Source organism: Myotis lucifugus, unplaced genomic scaffold (assembly GCF_000147115.1).
Source record: "Myotis lucifugus unplaced genomic scaffold, Myoluc2.0 scaffold_49, whole genome shotgun sequence".
Classification (NCBI taxonomy): domain Eukaryota; kingdom Metazoa; phylum Chordata; class Mammalia; order Chiroptera; family Vespertilionidae; genus Myotis; species Myotis lucifugus.
In genome coordinates, this window is record NW_005871097.1 from 6,513,780 (window position 1) to 6,534,817 (window position 21,038).

The following is a 21,038-nucleotide window of genomic DNA, read 5'->3' on the forward strand; positions in this document are numbered from 1 at the left end:
CAGGATTGCGTGTGTACTTAATAACCACAAGTACAGGAGAATCAGGGCCCCATCTCCTCTACTTGCCACCCTTCTCCCAATAGGGTTTCATCCAGGAGCAGAGGGGAGAGAATCAAATGCCAGTGGAGGCACAGAGAGATGAGAAAGATGACTCACTGCATTACATCAGTCCCAGTTTCCAATTCCTTTGTCATGTATTGGTGATGCCTTTCGGATGTTGGCAATCCCGAGTGTTGGAGGCTTTAAAACCACTCCTGGTGAGACATCTTTGAGAAAGTCTGGGCAGCCAACCTTCTCCTTCATAAGTTAGACAGTCACATTTCTGCAGAGTAGAGCCAGTGATGGCGAACCTTTTGAGCTCAGCGTGTCAGCATTTTGAAAAACCCTAACTTAACTCTGGTGCCGTGTCACATATAGAAATTTTTTTATCTTTGCAACCATAGTAAAACAAAGACATATTTTTTATTTTTATTTTATATATTTAAATGCCATTTAACAGAGAAAAATCAACCCAAAAAATGAGTTCGCGTGTCATAGGTTCACATCACTGAGCTAGACTGTCTCCTTGAACACCCGGCTATAGGTCACATGATTGTCTGTGGCCAGGGCATTCTTCAGGCACTGCCAGAAGTATGGGTGAGCCTGTGGGTTTGTTGGCCACTCCAGGACAGAACTCCCACAGAGCCTCTTCCGGAGCTGGAGGAACTTGGACTTCTGAAGAGGTTTCTCCAGGAAAATCAAGATAATCACATCCACTTTTTCATCTATGAGCCTCTGATGGGACAAGTAGAAGGCTATCTTAAAATTCTCAGTCTTTGCATACTTGTCTGTCATCACGAACACCGTCTTTTTGCTAAGCTGTATGCTCTGGGTCAGGTTTTCCAGAACTGGCTGCCCGGGCAACCAGTCCCTTTCCTCGAGACATAAATTGAAATGCTTCTCTCTCGGATCTTCCAATCTGGCTACCAGCTCATCCAAAACCCACTCCGTCACTGCTGGGTCTTTAGTGTCATATACAATAAAAGCATCATAGCAAGAGTCTGGGGAGACCAGGCGCTGATACCCCTTTATTTTGGCCTTACAGAAATGGTAACTATACCACACGTCCCAGAAATAGAGGTGGCTCGCTGTCATAACCACCATGAGAAAGAGAGCGGCCGAGATGGAGAGCGAGAACAGAACCAGGTTGGTCAGATCTAACTCACAGGTATACAGATCCAGGGAGACCACACTTTGGCCCTTGTGTGCTCCTGGCCCCACACAAGTCACATCAGTGGCCAGGTGAGGAATGGTCACCTCGGTATGGTTAATCCACCAGACAAACCACACAGCGTCACAGGTGCACAAGAAGCGATTGTGATGCAAAAGCAACATCTCCAGTTTATTGAGGACGTTTTCTGGAAAGCTAGTCTTTTGGATGATCTGTATTTTATTGGAGCTGAGGTCCAGATAGCGCAACTGGAAAGCATCTTGGAGAAAATTCTTGGTCAGATACCTGATGAGATTATTGTGAAGAATTAGTTTCTGGATGCTGCTCGAACAGTTGGATAATCTCTGAGGGACCGTCTTCAGCAGGTTGTAGCTGAGGTCCAAAGTTTCTAGATTCTTCAGATACTGGAGTTTCCCCCAATTGAAAGACTTGAGCCCATTTTTGACCAAAAGGAGAGTCTTTAGCCGTGGAGGCATGCCATCAAAAACTCCAGGAGGCAAGAAACTCAAGGAATTTGCAGAGATATCCAATTCCTCCAAGTTGACCAGATTCTTGAAGAAATTTAAGTATCTGTCATCACCATCTCTCCATAAAATATCCAAATGATTTCCTCGGAATTCCAGAGTTCTCAGGGACTCGCTCTCCATGGTCCTGCTGGTGGAGGTAGAGATGTCATTGTCGTTCATCATCAGTTTCTTGAGAAACTTGAGGTTCTTGGTAAAGTTTAGCATGTGAGTAAGTCCTTCGGATTGAAAATAATGGCTGTTACTACTTATATCTAGAACTTCCAGGTTATGCAGCCCATCAAAGGCTGTTGAGTAGAGCAAGTCAAGCCGGTTGTTAGAGAAGTCCAAATATTGCAGCTGCACTAAAGGCTGAAATTCACTCCCATTAAGAGTTTGGCTGATGCTATTTCCTGACAAGTTTAGGCATTTGAGGAAAGAAAGATGCTGAAAGTCAGAGGACCTGATGAAAAATATGCTATTTTTACTTAGGTCCAATGCCTGCCCATATTTGTAACACTCGTCATTAAAACTCAAGAAAGGAGGTTCTTTGTTTTTGTATCTGCAACTCCTTGCGTCTTCATCATATTTGAAATAATGTAATTCTTCAAAGAGCCGGGGCTCATGCAGTCCTACAGAAGTTCTAGTGTTAGAGCAGAAGCCAACTTCACTTGCATCTCCTGAAGGTGATATTTTATTCACGGAAAGGTCTATCCTTTTCAATGTTTGAAATTGTTCGAATATGCTGAGGTCAGCAATTTTGATAAAATTGGTGCCCAGATCAAGAACTTCAAGATTGGTAAGATTGTGTATTGGGGAGAGATCAACGAATTTCAGCTCCTTAAAGATGTAGCCTCTGATGCGCAAAACTTTCAGGTTTTTCAGGGAAGAAAACGCCTCTGACAGTTTCATATACTCATGATAGACCTGAAGTTCAAAATTGAAAGACAGATCCAACTGGACAAGGTTGGGAAGAAAATGCAAAAATTTGGCATCCCCGATTTCTCTGGCCAAGTAGTTTTGGGAAAGATCTAGTTCCTTCAGTTTGTTGAGGTTTTGAAACCATCTTTGGGGCACATTCTGAAGAGAGTTACTGTGGAGACGTAAAACTTGTAATTCTGTCAGCCCATCAAAAGCATTCAGATGGATCTGGAGGGGAGAATTATTTGCACAGGGTGTGCAAGGAAAGGGGACGTTATAACAGCGCGGGCAGTTCCCACTTAGGTCAAGAAGTTGCAGTTGATTGAGGTTCTTAAAATCATCTTCTTGGATTTGTGTGATGATGTTGTTGTGAAGATAGAGTTTTGTTAGAGCAGGTGGCAACACCGCGGGAACGGCTGTAACATTGTTATCTTTTAGGGAGAGCAGTTTTAAATTGAGCAGTTTTTGGAAAGCATCTCTTTCGATGAAAAACGAAACGTTACAAGGATTGCGATAATAACAGTTTTGGCCCAGGTAGAGTTCTTCTATGTTGGCCAGTTCCGTGAGATTACTCTTGTGGATGGAAAAGATGTTGTTGGCTTCGAGGCTCAGCAGCTGTAAGCTGGAGGGAAGACCCAGGGGTATTTCTAGAAGCTGGTTTCCATCCAGGTAAAGGGATTTTAGATACGTGAGTCCACTAAAGCTCCTGGGGTGAATCTGTAGTTTCCTGGTGCAAATGTTGTCTTTTGGCCCCAGTCGAATGGGTACACAGTTGCATCTGAAATCGATCTCTATCAGCTGGTCCAGCCGTTGGAAAGAGGCGGGAGAGATGTCTGGTATGTGGTTGATGGTGAGGGTGAGGTTGGTGGTGTTGGTGGGAATGCCTTCAGGAATTCCCGTCAGATGCTTGTCCGTGCAGTCCACAATCACCTGGGCATTTGGAGTATCCACGCTGACATCGCAGGGCAGAGTTTTAGGAAACCATCTGGCCCCAAGCTTGGAAATGAGGATCATGTTAAAAAGGATAAGAAATTGTCTCTTCCAAGTCCGCATTGGAAACACCTGAAAGTTGAAGAAAGAACAGATCACCATTCTACAATAGAAAAGAATCAGAACTGAACATTCCCATTTGCTGTCTCTCTTTTTAAAATCAACAACTCAGCCCTGGCCAGGGTCACCAGTTGGTTGGGCGTCGCCCCATACACCAAAGGGTTACAGGTTTGATTCCCAGTCGGGGCACATGCCTGGGCCGCAGGCTCCATCTCCAGTTGGGATCGTGGAGGAGGCAACCCATCAATGTTCCTCTCCCTCTCCCTTCCTCTTTCTCTAAAAATCAATAAACTCTTCTTTCAAGAAATAATAAAATAAGCAACTCAGGTATTTTCTCAACTGTCTAAACAGCACCCGACCCATGATTGTATTTGTCAGTCACTGAGGTTCATCATAATGTCGCTACATATTTAGCTTTTAGCATCTTAGCTTTCAGTGACATAGCTTTTCAGGTGCTAGAAGCAGCATTTTCCTGTTCACCGTTATCTAAGTGCTTCAATGGAAGAGAAATCAATTAGCTGCCAAAGTGTGAAGCTTGGGGGTGAAGGAATGTTAAAATGCAAATACATCTGGGAAGAAAAAACATTAAGACTTTAGTGTGGCCCTGGCTAAGTAGGTCAGTTGGTTAGAGCATCATCCCGATTCACCAAGGCTGTGGGTTCAATCCCAGGTCAGGGCACAGAAAAAAATAAGTAGAACAACAAATCAATGTTTCCTTCTCTCTCTCTCTCTCTCTCTCTCTCTCTCTCTCTCTCTCCCCTTCTCTCCCCTCTCTCCCCTTCTCTCCCCCCCTTTCCTTCCTCTGTCTCTAAAATAAATAAATTCTTTAAAAAGACTCTAGTACTATTCTGGTACACATTACAAGAATCTATCACAATATTTGAACCACTGGCTTTCCTCTTGGATTAAAAACAATGTTTTTAATCGTCACCTAAGGGTATGTTTTTATTGATTTTTAGAGGTAGAGGTAGAGAGAGAGAGAGGGAAGGGGGAGAGAAAAACATTGATGTGAGAGAAACATCGATTGGTTGCTTCCCATACACGCCCCAACTGGGGACCTAACACACAACCTAGGTATGTGCCCTGACTGGGAATCAAACCCACAACCCTTTGGTGTATGGGACGACACTCCAACCAACTGAGTCCCCTGGCCAGGGCTCCTCTTGGATTTATTTTTTACAAATCATCACCAAGGTGATCAACATGAACATTTCACATTGAGTTTACATTACATAAGTTTGGAAAGGAGGAGAGTCAGGCATTGCCTAGGTGGCCCCTAATTGGATGGAACAGGATGGATACTGAGGTGAGTGAAGGCAGGAAAACTGGAACATCTGGGAACCTACCCTTAATGACATTGCTTGGGCATTCGGGTTTAACACAAGAGACACTTGAACCCTGGGGATAAAGACCTTAAAAGGGAATATGGGAGCACCGAAGAACTTTGCTAATCACCCTATCACCTTGAAGCTGCCCTGCCCTTGAGGTTGGTTGAACCAAGGACTTGCTCTCAAGTTTCATCATTTCTATCAATACTTCCCTCCAGACAACTAGATTGCAGATGGGCCTGTCTCTCTGATTCCTCTTCTCCTCTACAATCCACTCATGAAAAGGTATCAGAGCATTATTTTGTAAACATGAATCAGATCAAGTACAATGGCTTCCTATTACACGTTGAATGAAATTAAAAGTCTTCACCATGGCTTAGATCATGAATGTCCTGACTCCAGCCCACCTCTCTGACCTTGAACTGTCTTTCCCCTTCTTTGATCACATGCCAGACATCTGGCCTGCTTTCTGTTCTGCATTTAAGCCAGTTGTGACACTTGCTGTTCCCTCTTCCTGAAATGATCATTTTCTTCCTCTTCTCACAGCCAAGTCATTGCCATCTTTGAGGTGACTGCTCCACTGACACATCCTCCAAGAGGCTTTCTTTGGCCAAATAATCACCCCCCTCCGCCCATGTAATAATAGTGATAATAACAATGACAGTGACATTTGTGAACTTAGGTAGCACCTACTGTATGCTGGGCATCATTTTCAGTGCTTTGCATACGTTAACTCATTTAATCATCATCATAACCACATGAGGTGCTACTAAAGGTCCTCAATCCTTACCCCAAAACTTTGGGGCTCGATGTGTTTTGGAATTCAGACTTTTTCAGATTTTAGAAGATAATATGATGCATGTACCCCATACAATGCGATACTCCTAACGTGGCCTGGGGCAGCATTCCCTAATCCAGTGGTTCTCAACCTTCTGGCCCTTTAAATACAGTTCCTCATGTGGTGACCCAACCATAAAATTATTTTCGTTGCTACTTCGTAACTGTCATGTTGCTACTGTTAGGATTCGTCATGTAAATATCTGATCTGCAGGATGGTCTTAGGCGACCCCTGTGAAAGGGTCGTTCGACCGCCAAAGGGGTCGCGACCCACAGGTTGAGAACCGCTGCGGCCTAATCAAACACAACCATTTGTTCAGTGAAGCCCAAAACTGCCACTTTAAGTGGGATTTAAAAAAGAAGAGAAAAGAAAGAACTAGCTCATTCAGTTCCGGTCAAGATTCGCCCTCACGTGAGTTCAGATCATGGTGTGTTGGCCATCCATGGAGTTAGGACACAGCTTTCAGCTTGGGGATTTTGGAGTCACAGACCTCTATCACTATCTCCATTTCACAGACAGTCAACTGAGGCACAGAGAGGTATGTGTACTCTGTACTTGACGGCCCTGCTTGATGTCCTTCGTAGCCCTTAGCACGATCAGAAACCACCCTGCTGATAATTTATGTGCTATGAGGGATACGCTTATTTGTTTAGTGTCCATTCTGCATGAGAACATATGCTTCGAGAGAGAGCAGGGCTGTGCCTATCCTTGTGTGGAACAATACCTGGCAATTAATTAGTGCTCCATGATGTGTGCTCAATGCACGAGTAAATGAATAGTGGAATAAAGCAAAAACACTTAAAGGAAAGTTCTCCTTGAAGTAGGTTGCTTCAGGCTCTACCCCCAGACTCCCCAGGGTCATGTTCTGCTGCTTCTATTTGCCCCAGGATTTGTTGGGGGAAAGATGTAAGAATATCTGCTTTTGTAATGCTCGGTTCAAGCCTTTCTTCTTTAAGAAGCCTTCTGGGATCAACCCAGACAGAAGTCATCCCTCCTCCCACATCTCCTATTGCAGTGATCACACGTGAGCTTGGGAAAAGAGCTCGGGATTGAGGGTTGGAGGAACTGGGTCCTCGTCCTGGCTCAGTTCACTACCCTTGTCCCCTTCTGAGGCAGGCCCTGTGCTCAGAAGACCACCCCCTACAAGAAAATGACAGACACAGAAACAATGACATGGGCTACGCCAAGGACCCAGACAACCCTCCTGGACCAAGACAATGGACCAGAACCAGAAAGTTCTGCAACAATTCCTTAGCTAGGAATTGTACCAAGTATCTGTGAGAAAGAATTTATTTTAAGAAATCAGAATTCCACTGACTCATATTCATTCATTCATTTGATAAATACTTCTTGAATACCTACCAGGGGCAGCAGACATACTCTCTGCTCTTAAAGAGCTCAAAATCTAGCAGAGGAGAGAAATATATAGATGTAAAATACATTGAGACAGCATGGAGGGACCTGGAGAGTATTATGCTAAGCAAAATAAGCCAGTCAGAGAAAGGTAAACATTACATGATCTCACTTAGAAGTGGACTCTAATGAACAAAATAAACTGACAAAATAGATCCAGAGACATGGAAGCATGGAACAGAGTGAGGATCCTCAGAGGGGATGGGGGTGGGGGAGGGAAGAGATCAACTAAAGAACCTGTATGCATATATGCATAACCCATGGACACAGACAACAGTGGGGAGAAGGCCTGGGGAGGGGACAGTAGTGGGAAGGAGGGGGCCAATGGGGGAAAAATGGGACATCTCTAATATTTTCAATAATAGAGATAAATTTAAAAAATACAGTGTGGAAAGACCATTAGTTCTTTCCAGATTAAGATGCCAACACTTATATGCATGTAGCTTAATTATATGTTGTTTTTATTCCATGTGGTATTTACTGATACTTCCAATTAATTTGTTTTATTATTCTCATAGAGTCTAGAGATTGTTATATATCTCCCAATATCTTTCCCCCTTTCTCTCATCTCCTAGTGATAGAGTCTCCATTTGTATCTGGGCACATGCCACTCTGAAAAAAAAAAGATTATATTTTCTAGACTCCTTTGCAGCTAAGGAAGACCAAGAGACTAAGTTACAGCCAATGTGAAATGAAAGGAAGTGAAATGTGAAATTTCTGGGACATGTCCTTTAACAGTGGGTCTGTTCCCTTTTCTCCTATTTCTTTTTAAAAATATATATTTTTATTGATTTCAGAGAGGAAAGGAGAAGGAAAGAAAGATGGAAACATCAATGATGAGAGAGAATCATTGATCAGCTGCCTCCTGCACACCCCACATTGGGGATTGAGCCCGCAACCCAGGCATGTGTCCTGACCGGGAATTGAACCATGGCTTTCTGGCTCATAGGTCGATGCTCAATAATGGCTCTGAACTGCCAACTTCCAGTTTATAAGAAATCATAAAATTATTATGCTAAGCCAGTGTTAATTGGATTTTCTATGGCATTTTCTTTTTCTGTCTCTATTTTTAATTGGAAATTCTATTTCTATTGGATATAAATGCAAACCTAGTTTTAGCCAGTGTAGAATTTAGAACTGGGAAATAAATTGCTGCCATGAGAGAATCTAAAATATGTGATATTGATGTCGTCAATCTATGAGTAAGAAAGACCCAGATATCAGAGGCTGGAAAGCTGGGCCCCAGTGATGCCATCACAAAACACTTGACACAACCACCACCCATGCTGTCTTGGAAGGCAGAACATTCCAATTGTGACTGTTGTTTTTCCACTTTATTTAGATACTAGTGGCCTGGTGCATGAATTCGTGCACACTGAAAGGAAATTAATTAGAAGAAATATTTTAATAATGCTATTCGCCCTTTATAATAGAAGTGTCAACCAAATTCACGATCGACAATGACAGATCAAAACACATGCATGTGATTGGCACCAGCAAGAGCTTTAATGTATTGCATATGCACAAGCCAATTTAGCCTTTTATAGATCTAGAGTAAACTTGCTTAATTATACCTGCTTTCTGATTTAGCTAAACTTTTCCCAGCCCAGTGAAGCCCCCCAACTTCCCTTTCAGGTAATTGTCAGCAACACAGCAGTAAATATCAACATGAAGCAGATTATTATTGCAGATCATGCAGGGAGAACAAAGGGTAAAATATTTAACTGCAGCAGTGTTTGACTATATTCTGCGCAGTGAGAAAACCTGAAGTCATTTTCGAGGTTCACCATTTGTTACTTCTTTTCAGTTGGGTCAATTTTCTAAGCTTTCTAAATCTCCATTTTCTGGCTAATGAAAAGACAATAGTATTTCACTGAGTCTCCTATCTGTCTACTCTAGGACTTCTGTGAGGATCAAATGAGATGAGGCACGGGAAAACGCTTTACAGACATTTGGTTAAAGTGTAAACTGTTTGCACCTGGCTATAAAGCAAGTCATGTTCCTGGGCTGAAGAATCTCCAAGGAGGCTAGTCACTAGGGAGAGGAAGCCAGGCATTGCTATGTGACGTCATTATCCGGTGCCCACAGCCACTGTTTTTGGGCTGGGCTGGGCTGTGGGGTACATTTTGCACCATGGAGTCTCGGTAGCATTGGCTGTGATTTTGTGGGGTGTCGCTTCAGGATGGTGGCAGCGCCTGTATCCCACTTTGGGGAAGCCAAGTGTTGCTTTGTTGGCACCAGGTCCACAGTGTTGTTTCTCTGTAAATGGCCAGTGTGCATCATGGCTGCTCCTGTGTTGAGCCTCTGCCCCCTGGTGGTCAGTGCACATCATAGTGACCAGTTGGATGGTTGGACAGTTAACATATTAGCCTTTTATATATATAGATAATTGACATAAATAACATTGTATTAGTAACATTGTATTAGTTTAAGGTGGACAACATAATGTGTGTGTGTGTGTGTGTGTGTGTGTTGTGAAGTGATTATCACAGTAAGTCTATTTAACATCTATCACCTCAAGTAGTTATAATTTTTTTCTGGTGATGAGAACTTTTTAAAATACATATATATGTGTGTGTGTATGTGTGTGTGTGTGTGTATTTTATTGATTTCAGAGAGGAAGGGAGAGGGAAAGAGAGATAGAAACATCAATGATGAGAGAGAATCATTGATCAGTTGCTTCCTGCACGCCCCACACTGGGGATCAAGCCCACAACTTGGGCACGTGCCTTGACCGGGAATTGAACCAAGACCTCCTGGTTCATAGGTTGATGCTCAACCACTGAACCACACCGGCCAGGCGACACTAACTATATTTCAAGTGCTCAAAAGCCACAGGAGACTGGAGTCTGAGCGTGCAGTTATAGGACGTTTTTTTCATTCCAGAAAGTTCTATTGAAGAACATTGGCCTGGATCGGGGTTGGCAAACTTTTTCTGTAAAGGGCTGTAGAGTAACTAACTTAGGCAACATTCTGTGGGTGCTTAAATAACTTTTAGAATGTAACTAATTAAAGTCACAAAACCACTCTTAGCTCACAAGCCCTACAAAAGCAGGTGGCGGGACAGATTTGGCCCACAGGCTGCGGTGTGCAGACAAAAAAATCTCAAGCTGCGGTAAACTTATCCATGGCATGAACTCGAAGCAAAGTCTGTCCGAGACTGCAGAATCTTAGAAGAAATTCCATTACCTGCAAAGCCTGTACGTCAGTTCACATGCCGCTAACTTCAACCAATAGCATTTAGCCAAGCATTTCATCCTCATTCCAGTTCTAGGAGATTTGCAGTGACTGACACAGAGGCATCACAGGTTCAATTTCGGTCAAGGGCATGTACCTTGGCTGCAGGCTCCTCCCCAGCCCAGGCCCTGGATGAGGCACGTGCAGGAGGCAACCCATCCATGTGTTTCTCTCACATCGATGTTTCTCTCTGTCTTTCCCTCTCTCTTCCACTCTATCAATGGAAAAATATCCTTGGGTGAGGATTAATAAAATAAGGAAATAAAAATTTAAAAAATTAAACAAGGGTTGAGCCGGGCCAGTTGAGCATCATTCCATGCACCAAACGGTCGCTGGTTCCATTCCTAGTTGGGGTGTGCAGGAGGCAGCCGATCGATGTTTTTCGATGTTTTTCTCTCATCTCTCTCTCTCTCTCTCTCTCTCTCTCTCTCTCTAAAAACCAATAAAAACTTACTTTTTTTTAAAGAAGAGGGGTTGATGTGGGAAAAGTGCCACAGAAGGAAAGGGTGTGTCAGCAGAAGGCCATGGGAAGTGGAGCTGCAGAAAGGCTCCTATAGATTAGCTTTCTCAGAACACTGTCCCCTTGAACCTGAAACCCCAGCGAGAGTGCAGAGCGTGGTGCTCATTTGTCTCTCCTGGGAACAGACACAGCCAGAATGGGGCTGCCCCTGTCCTGTGCTCAATAGTCGAGCCCCAGCTCAGTTGGCCCTTGGGATGCTATATGCCAGACCAGACGTCTCTTGGCTTCCTGCCGGCTGCATGCCAGCCTGGACCGCAGAGAAAAGAGCAAGTTTGTATTCCAAGACCCATGCCAAAGGGAAGATCAACTATGAGATGGCTGGGTTGTGATTAAGCAGGTGAGGGGGGAGAACTGACTCAATGAATGATTATGTGTTAAGGCTGAAGGCGGCCTGCCCTGTTTATGGGAATTCCGACTTAGGGGAGTTTGGCCAATGGTGGCCACTCCTAATAGTTCCTTGACCTTTCCTAACAAGTCTGTGTACATGCGGACTCTCAGGTGTTTACTGGAATCTTTACACTTACACTTTGAGTGTTCTTGCTTAAAGGACACTGCAGACACACATGTCCTCCCAAGATTACTTACCCTACTGATTGTAGCTAAAAGATAAACTTTATCTCAAACTGCTGCTACAATAAAAGCCTAACAAGGCAGGCGATCGAGGCTATCTGGTTCCTTTAGCCAGGCAGTCCCTTAGCCTCTCTTTCACAGTAAATGTGTCAGAGTAATCATTCATCCATTGCTCAGGATCTGTTGGTCAGCCCTGGCATGATTTGAGTGAGGAAAAAAGAGACTCTTTGAATGATTTTTTTTTCTGGGAGTTCCCCAGATGTCATTCTAAACATATCATAGAAGCTAATATTCAAGACTCCCCACCAGTGTCCTTCCTCATGCCTCCATACTTTCCAAACATATAACTTGGAAAGGATTCCCACTTTGCTTTTTCCAAATTAATGTTTTCACTCACTTTTTGTGAAGACCGTTCTCTCCCTCTATGCCTTTACTAAGCTGCTTGAGCTATCACAAAATGGATGATATATTTCTTATGAATCGAATCTGATGCCCAGCAATGCTATGCCAGGATAGTTTCTGAAATTACATATTTAAAGGCATGCTGAGCTCTACCTTCGTAATAAAAAATTCCATGCTCATGGAGTCAACTCAACAAACATTACTGGGAACATACTCTATGTAAGGCACTGTGCTAGGCAAAGTAGGGAACCAAATGCCCTGCTGCCACATCTCAGGAGCCAGGTGTATCGCCAAGCCACAGGGCTCTCTGCCACCAGGGCAATCCATGGTGAGAACAAGAAGTTGTAGGTCAAGGCCATTCAGGCCTAAAGGTAATGTGCCCGCCCACCTTTCAAACAACAGCTTGAAGCAACAACCCTTCAGAGCGGCAAAAGGAATTTTCTTGGCTGCATCACTTTTGTGGCAGGACTCCAGCCTGTATTCCGAGCTGAATTCTCCTGATTTTACAGCCATGTTAGGTTCCCACCAGAAGGCCTGTGGTCATAGAGCCGTGAGGCTGATAGGAAGACACATTCACCGAGATGTTTATAACTGCAGAGAGTATTTTTATCTTCGAGACTTGGCAAGTTCGCAACAGACGCACAGATGCAATCTGAGGGCTCAGAAGGACAGATGGCAAGAGTGAGGAAGTGAGCTTCAGTGGTTTGCATCTCACAATGAGTTAGAGGAAGCCCCGGATTAGTCTGACTTCTCTTGTTTATTCTTTCTGGGGTTAGCACCCTCTGAACCGAAAGTCAGATCAGGAGTCAGCCACTGTCTGAGGCCGGGCTACGGACCAAAGCCTCCTAAATCTCGACTTTCTCATCGGCAAACGGTGGAGGTTGAACTAACTTACCTCAGTGCCCCTTTTCTTTTCTTTTTTAAAAATATTTTTTTATTGATCTCAGAGAGGAAGAGAGGGAGAGAGGGAGGGAGAGAGAGAGAGAGAGAGAGAGAGAGAGAGAGAGAAAGAGAGAGAGGGAGAGAAACATCAATGATGAGAGAGAATCATGGATCGGCTGCCTCCTGCACGCCCCCACCAGGGATCGAGCCCACAACCCGGGCATGTTCCCTTGACCGGAATCGAACCCGGGACCCTTCAGTCCACAGGCTGATGCTCTATCCACTGAGAAACACTGGCTAGGGCAGTGTGCCTTTTCTAGGCCTGCCCTGGATCCCCCCGAAATTTCTCTGCCAGGATGTGGCCTCAGCTGGGTGCTTTCCGAGCCACCCAGAACCTCAGGCTGCCAATGTTTCCAAACGGTCTAAGCCAGCGGTTCTCAACCTGTGGGTCACGACCCCTTTGGGGGTCGAATGCCCTTTCACAGGGGTCGCCTAAATATATCCTGCATAGCAGATATTTACATTCCGATTCATAACGGTAGCAACATTACAGTGATGAAGTAGCAACAAAAATAATTTTATGGTTGGGGGTCACCACAACATGAGGAACTGTATTAAAGGGTCGCGGCATTAGGAAGGTTGAGAACCACTTACTAAGCAAAGCTTCCAACCACCAGGGACCTTCTAAGGATTTCGCAGAAAGGGGAAACGCAGGCACCTAGCGCGCCTCTGTGTAATAGCGAGCAGCACATGTCTTCAGCTTAAACAAGTTGACTAGTGTTACTCGGCTCTCTGAAACCGTCAGAATGCAAAGAACGGGATGGCGGTCCCTCAGTTTGGGGAAATGGTTGAAAATGGGAAACCACCAATAGTGGGACATGCCTTTAGAAGGATGGTAGAGCTCTAGGTATTGAAATGAAAGGCTATGCAAGATATACTATGAAGTTGTAAAAATGTTAAGTCCATTTTTAAAGGAGAATCACAACATATTATGTATGATCCCTTTATGATGAATACACACACACATTTGCTCTGTGTTGCAGAGAAAAGTATGGGAGAACACATTAGAAACTTTAACAGTGATTTCTATATCCTTCTCTACTCTGAGTTTTTTTCTTTTACAAGGATTATGTGTTTTTTTTTAAAAAAACATTCTATAATTTACAGAGGAAGTACTAAAACCTCATCTCATCATAATAATGGGGAAGGAAATTGTGAAAAATGAAAAACTCAACAGGTATATTAATACTTGCTATGTGCCAGGTACCTGGTTCTGTTTTTGTTGTTGTTAATCCTCACTCGAGGATATTTTTTCCATTGATTTCTAGACAGAGTGGAAGGGAGGGGGAGAGACAGAGAGAAATATCAATGTGAGAGAAACATATCCATTGGTTGCCTCCCACATGCACAGCGGCCAGGGCCGGTGATGGAGCCTACAACGAGGTACATGCCCTTGACAGGGAATCAACCCCACGACCCTTCAGTCTGAGGGCCGACACTAACCAATGAGCCAAACTGTCTAGGGCCAGGTACCTGCTTCTAAGTGTTGAGTCGCATCAGTGGAGGAAACAGACAAGATCCCTGCTCTTCCGGAGATTATGGTCTCCAAATACTAAACTCAAAACTATCCTATCTAATAAAGGGCTAATATGCAAATTGACCAAATGATGGAACGACTGGTCGCTATGATGTGCACTGACCACCAGGGGGCAGACACTCAACGCAGGAGCTGCCCTCTGGTGGTCAGTGCGCTCCCACAGGGGGAGCACTGCTCAGCCAGAAGCTGGACTGATGGCTGGTGAGTGCAGCTGTGGTGGCGGGAGCCTCTCTCGCCTCCGTGGCAATGATAAGGATGTCCAACTGATGGCTTAGGCCTGCTCCACAGGGCCTAAGCTGTCAGTGGGACATCTCCCAAGGGCACCCAGACTGCTAAAGGGCGCAGGCTGGGCTGAGGACCCCCCCCTCCAGTGCATGAATTTTCATGCACCGGACCTCTAGTATAACTAATAAATTATGTGGGCTGTTAGGTGATACGTGTTATGGGAAGAGGAAAAGTAGGGCAGGGTGAGGGGGATCAGGAATCTGAGATGGGGTTGAGACTATCAGTAGGGGGGGTTGGGTGGGCATCGTTGAGAAGTTGACATCTGAGCCAAGATCTCAAGGAGAGGAGGAAGCTGGCCGTGCAGAACCATCCAGCGAGGAAGCATTCCAAGCAGAGGGAAGAGACTAATGCAAAGGCCCCATGGCAGGAACATGCTGGAACATTCATGAACATGGCAACAAGGCCAGCAGGCCTGGTGCAAGGGGAGGAGAAGGCTAGGAGATGAAGTTAAAGGAGGGTGGTGGGGGCAGCACCGCCGCTGAGACTGTAGGGCCTTCTCAGCCCTTCCAAGGATGGTGGCTTTTACTCTGAGGGGCATGAGGATCCACTCAAGGTTTTGAGCTGAAGAGTGACGTGGTCTGACTTAGATTTTAGAAGGATATGCTGGTTGCTGTGTCGAGAAGAAACGATGAGGGGCAGGGGTGGAAGCCCGGAGACCAGTCAAGAGGCTGTTACAGCCCTAGCTGGTCTGGCTCAGTGGATAGAGCGTTGGCCTGGGGACTGAAGGGTCCGGGTTTGATTCCAGTCAAAGGCACATGCCCAGGTTGCGGGCTCGATCCACAGTAGGGGGCGTGCAGGAGGCAGACAATCAATGATTCTCATCGTTTCATCGTTGATGTTTCTATCTCTCTCCTTCTCCCTTCCTCTCTGAAATCAATTATATATATATATATATATATATATATATATATATATATATATATATATATTTTATTTATTTATTTTTTTTAGAAAAAGAGGCTATTACAGTAATTCAAGCAAAAAACCCAGCTGGCAGGGGTGGAGGTAGAGAACTTGCCAGGTCCTGAATGTGTTTCAATGTGAAGCCAAATGAAATATGACTTCAAAGTTCTTGGAAGAATGTGAGGCGAGGGATTAGAGACAGCGGATTTCTGGGAAGTTTCTTGCAAGGGGGAATAAAGATGCTGGCAGGCGTTCCCAGGGCCAGCAGGGTTAAGTGAATTTCTTTTCGGATGGGAGAAGTACGAGCATGTTGTAATGCTGGCGAGAATGACACCCTTCAGGTCATGAGAGCAAACAAGAATAATACATGAATAATAAAGAGGATGATGCTGTAAGAGAGGAAGGGAAGGAGGCTAAGGTGCTGACGCTGAGCAGGCGAGCAGGAAGCAGACCCAGTGCACCAGGGGGCACGTTGGCCTTAGCTAGGGGCATAGAAATTTCATCCTTAGTTTAATAGTCCAGCCTGGCCGGTGTGGCTCAGTGGTGGAGCCTCGACCTATGAACCAGGAGGTCACGGTTCGATTCCAAGTCAGGGAACATGCCTGGGTTGTGGGCTCCATCCCCAGTAGGGGGCGTGCAGGAGGCAGCCGATCGATGACGTTTCTCTCTCATCGATGTTTTTCTCTCTCTCTCTCCCTCTCCTTCCTCTCTCTCTCAAAATCCATTAAAGCTTATTTTTCAAAAAGCCAAGTTGCCCGAGTTGAAACGGAAGTGTTGGGATATGCATTTCCGGTGGAGGAAGTCACTGGAGCCAAATTGTGGAAGCAGGGGACCCTGTCCTGGCGGGAGCCTGCACGTGGATGGCTGGGCTGACCTAGAGGCGAGGGCTGGCTGGGGAGTAACGAGAAAGGGACAGGGAAGAGGGAGGAGTGGGGCGCCATTGTTGGAAACCCTTCCATTTGATTCACTAACCTTTCACCATACTGACCTGGCACCGAGCTGCCTGAGAGCGAGATGTGCCTGGCGTACATCCCCTCACGGCTAACTGAGCACCTCGAATTAGGGAAGTGACTTAAGTGCTATTTGTTTTATAGACAAAACCTCCGCTGGAAATTTCCCTAATAGATTTATGACCCAAGATCCTCTTCTTGCACATTTCGAAATATTTCTAATTATAGGCTAATCTCTGTAGAGTGTCATTACCATAAATGGCCAAGTCTCATTATCTAACACAAACTAAAGTACAAGAATATTGCCCATTTACTTTGAAAAAAAAAAGAGATTTTTTTTTGTTATCGATTTCCCACCATTGTAGCCCAACAGACTTCGCTTTCAAAATAAAAGAAGGAAATGATATAAAACAGGCTTACATAAGCTAGGAACTCACCAGCTGTCCTGCATCACAACAGGCAGCAAAGACCGTAAGATTTCAACACTTATTTGACCTTACACCTTGTTCACTTGTTTTCCATAAGCCACAAGCAGCACATTTTTTCCTGTAAGGCCCAGTCAGCAGACAGTTTATGTTTCACAGGCGATTGTCCTTTGTCACAACCACTCGGCCCTCCCAGAAGTTGCCACTGCAGCGCAAATGCAGTTACAGACAATACACAAAGAAGACACCGATTGGTGGACACTGACGTTTGAGTTCAATACAACTTTTACACATCGAGAAGGAATATTCTTCCTTTCACTTTTTCAATCTCTTCAAACATAAAGAAACATTCTTACCTTGTGGGCTAGACAAAGACAGGTGGCAGGCTGGGTCCGGCCCACAGTCATAACGTGCCAAGCCCAGCCCTTAACTTTGGGGGGCGTCTAAGACACAGATGATCTATTCTTGGGGTCCTAACTGTTAAAGAGAAACCCACAGGTCCAAAATGGCGTCACTCGTGCTAAAAGCCCATGCTACCGAAGCTAGATTTCACACCTGATCTGATTGCAGTTTCAGCCTCTCCCAGAAACATCATCCTAATCGCCCAGTCTTGAATTTGCTGGTCAGGCACCAGTGACGTGACCTGTGCTGGTGGGCGCTCTCCATCCCCCACAGGAAGAAGAGGCAAACCCTCCGGTTCTCCTCCCCTAAGACAAGGTGCCTGGGCACAGGAATAGTCCTTTCACCCTGGCTCGGGAGTTTAGTTGGTTGGAGCATTGGGCCAATATGCCAAGGTCTGTGGGTTCAGTCCCCAGTCAGGGTACATACAAGAAGCAAACTGATGAATGAATGCATAAATAAATGGAACAGCAACTCTCCCTCCCCCCCTCTCTCTCTCTCAAAAGTCAATAAAATAGAATAATCCTTTCTTTTGTTTGTTAATAGCTCCCTTGCCCCACCCTTCTTCCTATAAAACCTCCCATTTAAAAATATATATATATATATTTTTTTTTATTTCAGAGAGGAAGGGAGAGGGAGAGATGGGAACCGGGTGGAAGGGAGCTATGGGGGAAAAAAAAGAGGAACAACTGTAATAATCTGAACAATAAAGATTTAATTAAAATTTAAAAAAAGGTCAAGAGAACAACAACAAAAAAAAAGAAAGAAAAAAAAAAGAAAAGAAACATCAATGATGAGAGAGAATCATTGATTGGCTGCGTCCTACACGCCCCCCACTGGGATCAAGCCCGAAACCCGGGCCTGTGCCCTGACCTGGATTCCAACCGTGACCTCTTGGTTTATAGGTCGATGCTCAACCACTGAGCCACAGCAGCCAGGCAAAACTTCCCATTTTGTACAACCCCTTGGAGCACCCTTCTCCTTGTTCGATGGGATGCTGCGGATTCATGAATTGCTTAATAAAGCCAATTCGATCTTTACATTTACTCAGTTGAATTTTTTTAAACCAGGTAACACATTTATTCATGTAAACCATCATCACAGATTAACTGGCATTTAGTAAGCATCTAGCATGTGTATTAAAAACATCAGGAATATATGATAGTTACCCATCTGCAGCTTGCTTTTTTTCATTATCTTTATATCATGTGTATTTGCTTATGTCATTCAGTATTATTTTTAAAAATGATTTGATGGCTACATAATATTCCACTCAACGGTGAAGTGCAATGAATGAACCCCTCCCCAACATTGGACATGAGAGATTCCTTTTGCCATGCTGCATAGACTATCTTTTTATTATTATTTTGTTGTTGCTAAAACTCACTTGAGGATATTTTTCCAATGATTTTTTTAGGGAGAATGGGAGAGAGAGGGAAAGACAGAGAGAAATATCGATGTGAGAGAAACACATGGATCGGTTGCCTCCTGCACGAGCCCCGACCAGGGCCCAGGCCAGGGAGAAGCCTGCAACCGAGCTACGTGCCCTTGACCAGAATCGAACCCGGGACCCTTCAGTCCGCAGGCCGACACTCTATCCACTGAGCCAAACCAGCTAGGGCCATACACTATCTTTGTAAACAGTTTGCCACATCGCTGATCATTTCTTTAACAAGAGATTTTAGAAGGGGAATTTCCATATCAAAAGATCAGACCTTTAACTATTAAGAAGGTGCCATCATTTCCTGTGCTTTCTGGCCGTTGTATTGCTTCTCTTAAAAAATTTTTCCATGTCTCTTCTTTAAAGAGACATACCAACTTCTCCATTTTTTTGTAAGTAGTAAGATATCACAATGGAAGCCTGCATTCCCTGTGTGTCCGCTGGGTAACAGATGGGCTGGGTCCCTGGCATGGCTTCCGGAGTCAGGTGCTCGGTCAAGGCCAGTCAAGCTCCCCAGGGCTCAGAGCTTCATCAGCGCCTCACACGCTGCTTCCTAAGCATGAAGGCCTCAGCATGATGCTTGACTTGTAGTAAGTGGTCAACAAACATGAGCTGCCTTTTTTTCAAAATATATCTTTATTGATTTCAGAGAGGAAGGGAGAGGGAGAGAGAGAGAGAAACATCAATGATGAGAGAGAATCATGGATCGGCTGCCTCCTGCACGCCCCCCACTGGGGATCGAGCCTGCAACCTGGGCCTGTGCCCGGATCAGGAATTTAACTGTGACCTCCTGGTTCATAGGTCGACGCTCAACCACTGAGCCACACCGGCTGGACCAAACATGAGCTGTCTATCCATCCTCCATGCCATCCCTCAAGGGGCAAAGGCTGGTGTGGGCATGGGTTTGCAGAAAAATCACCACCTGAGTTTCTAGGAAATGAAACTCTAAGCAGTCGTCTCCTTCGTAACATAATAAACCCGAGGTTAACTCTTCATTAGACCTTTAGACACACAGGGACGCCCTGGCGCCAACCTTCAGAGCTACAAATCGGAGTGGGCTCCTGGTGAGTGTATTCTATCACGTCTGATTCGGGCGACAGAACCACTTCAGAAAAAGGCCGCCGATGAGTTTTTCTGGTAATATTCGGCAGACCTCATCACTCACACTGCTTGCAAAAGGCTTGAACCTATACGCTGTTTTTTGAGCCTCACAATGGCCCTAAGACGCAACCAGGGAGGTATTCCAATGCTCATTCGATAATCAGAGAAACTGAGTTTCAGGAGGCTCGGGGGATAGGTCCCCCAGCTAGCAACCGAGTCAGCCAGCACTGACAGAGGCTCACTGGGCAAAGCTGTCAGGCTCCCCTGAGCCACCAGACCTTGACTTTGGGGCATCTGAGTCCATCCGCCCAGTTTTCACGAGATTCCTGCTAAATCCGTTTAGTGAGAATGCCTCACCCTTGCTATCTGGTCAAGCTTGTGATCCGATTCCTACCTCATCCCTGCCCTCTCCTGGCTGACAACTGGTCTCCCTGGCCTGCTCCCACCGAGGACCCTGGCAGCTAAGTTTCTCCCACATGCCCCTGACCCTGATGCTCCCTCCTAGTCATTTTCCACCCACCGAGCCTCCCTCTGCTCCTTGCCTGTAAATCCCCACTCGTCTGCTGGCTTTGGGAGTGAGCCCAGTTCTATGCCAAGTTCTCTTTTCCCCTCTCGCCTAGTCCCTGGACAGTCTGTGTTCACAGCTTTAACTACTGCCCAGCTCTGGTTGTCTTGTCTTTCATTTTTCAAACCCATTTTTTTAAATCCTCACCTGAGGATATTTTTTCTGTTGCTTTTCAGAGAGAGCGGAAGGGAGGGGGGACAGAAGAGAGAGAGAGAGAGAGAGAGAGAGAGAGAGGAAGGGGGAGAGAGAGAGAGAGAGAGAGAGAGACATTGACATGAGAGAGACACATCAATTGGTTGCCTCCTGTACTCACCCCAACCTGGGCTGGGATTGAACCTGCAACCCAGGCAGGTGCCCTCGACCCTTGACTGAGAAACGAACCTGCGACCCTTCGGTGAGCGGGCCAACGCTCTAACCACTGAGCCACTCTGGCCAGGGCTCAAATCCACTTTGATTTTCTTTTTTCCTCTTCACACACAGAACTTCTCCACACACCTT

At 45.2% G+C, this 21,038-nt stretch overlaps 1 protein-coding gene across 1 annotated transcript; it reads right to left on the reverse strand.

Moving 5' to 3' along the window:
• Window positions 1-493: 493 nt before the first annotated feature.
• On the reverse strand, window positions 494-3,716 carry TLR7 (toll like receptor 7). Its single transcript, XM_023753734.1, has one exon. The coding sequence runs from the start codon at window positions 3,685-3,687 to the stop codon at window positions 553-555; it is 3,135 nt and encodes a 1,044-aa protein (XP_023609502.1). The 5' UTR covers window positions 3,688-3,716; the 3' UTR covers window positions 494-552.
• Window positions 3,717-21,038: the final 17,322 nt, after the last annotated feature.

Coding starts and splice junctions, on each gene's coding strand:
- TLR7 (XM_023753734.1), bottom strand. CDS start 3,687: ATGCGGACTTGGAAGAGACAATTTCTTATCCTTTTTAACATGATCCTC.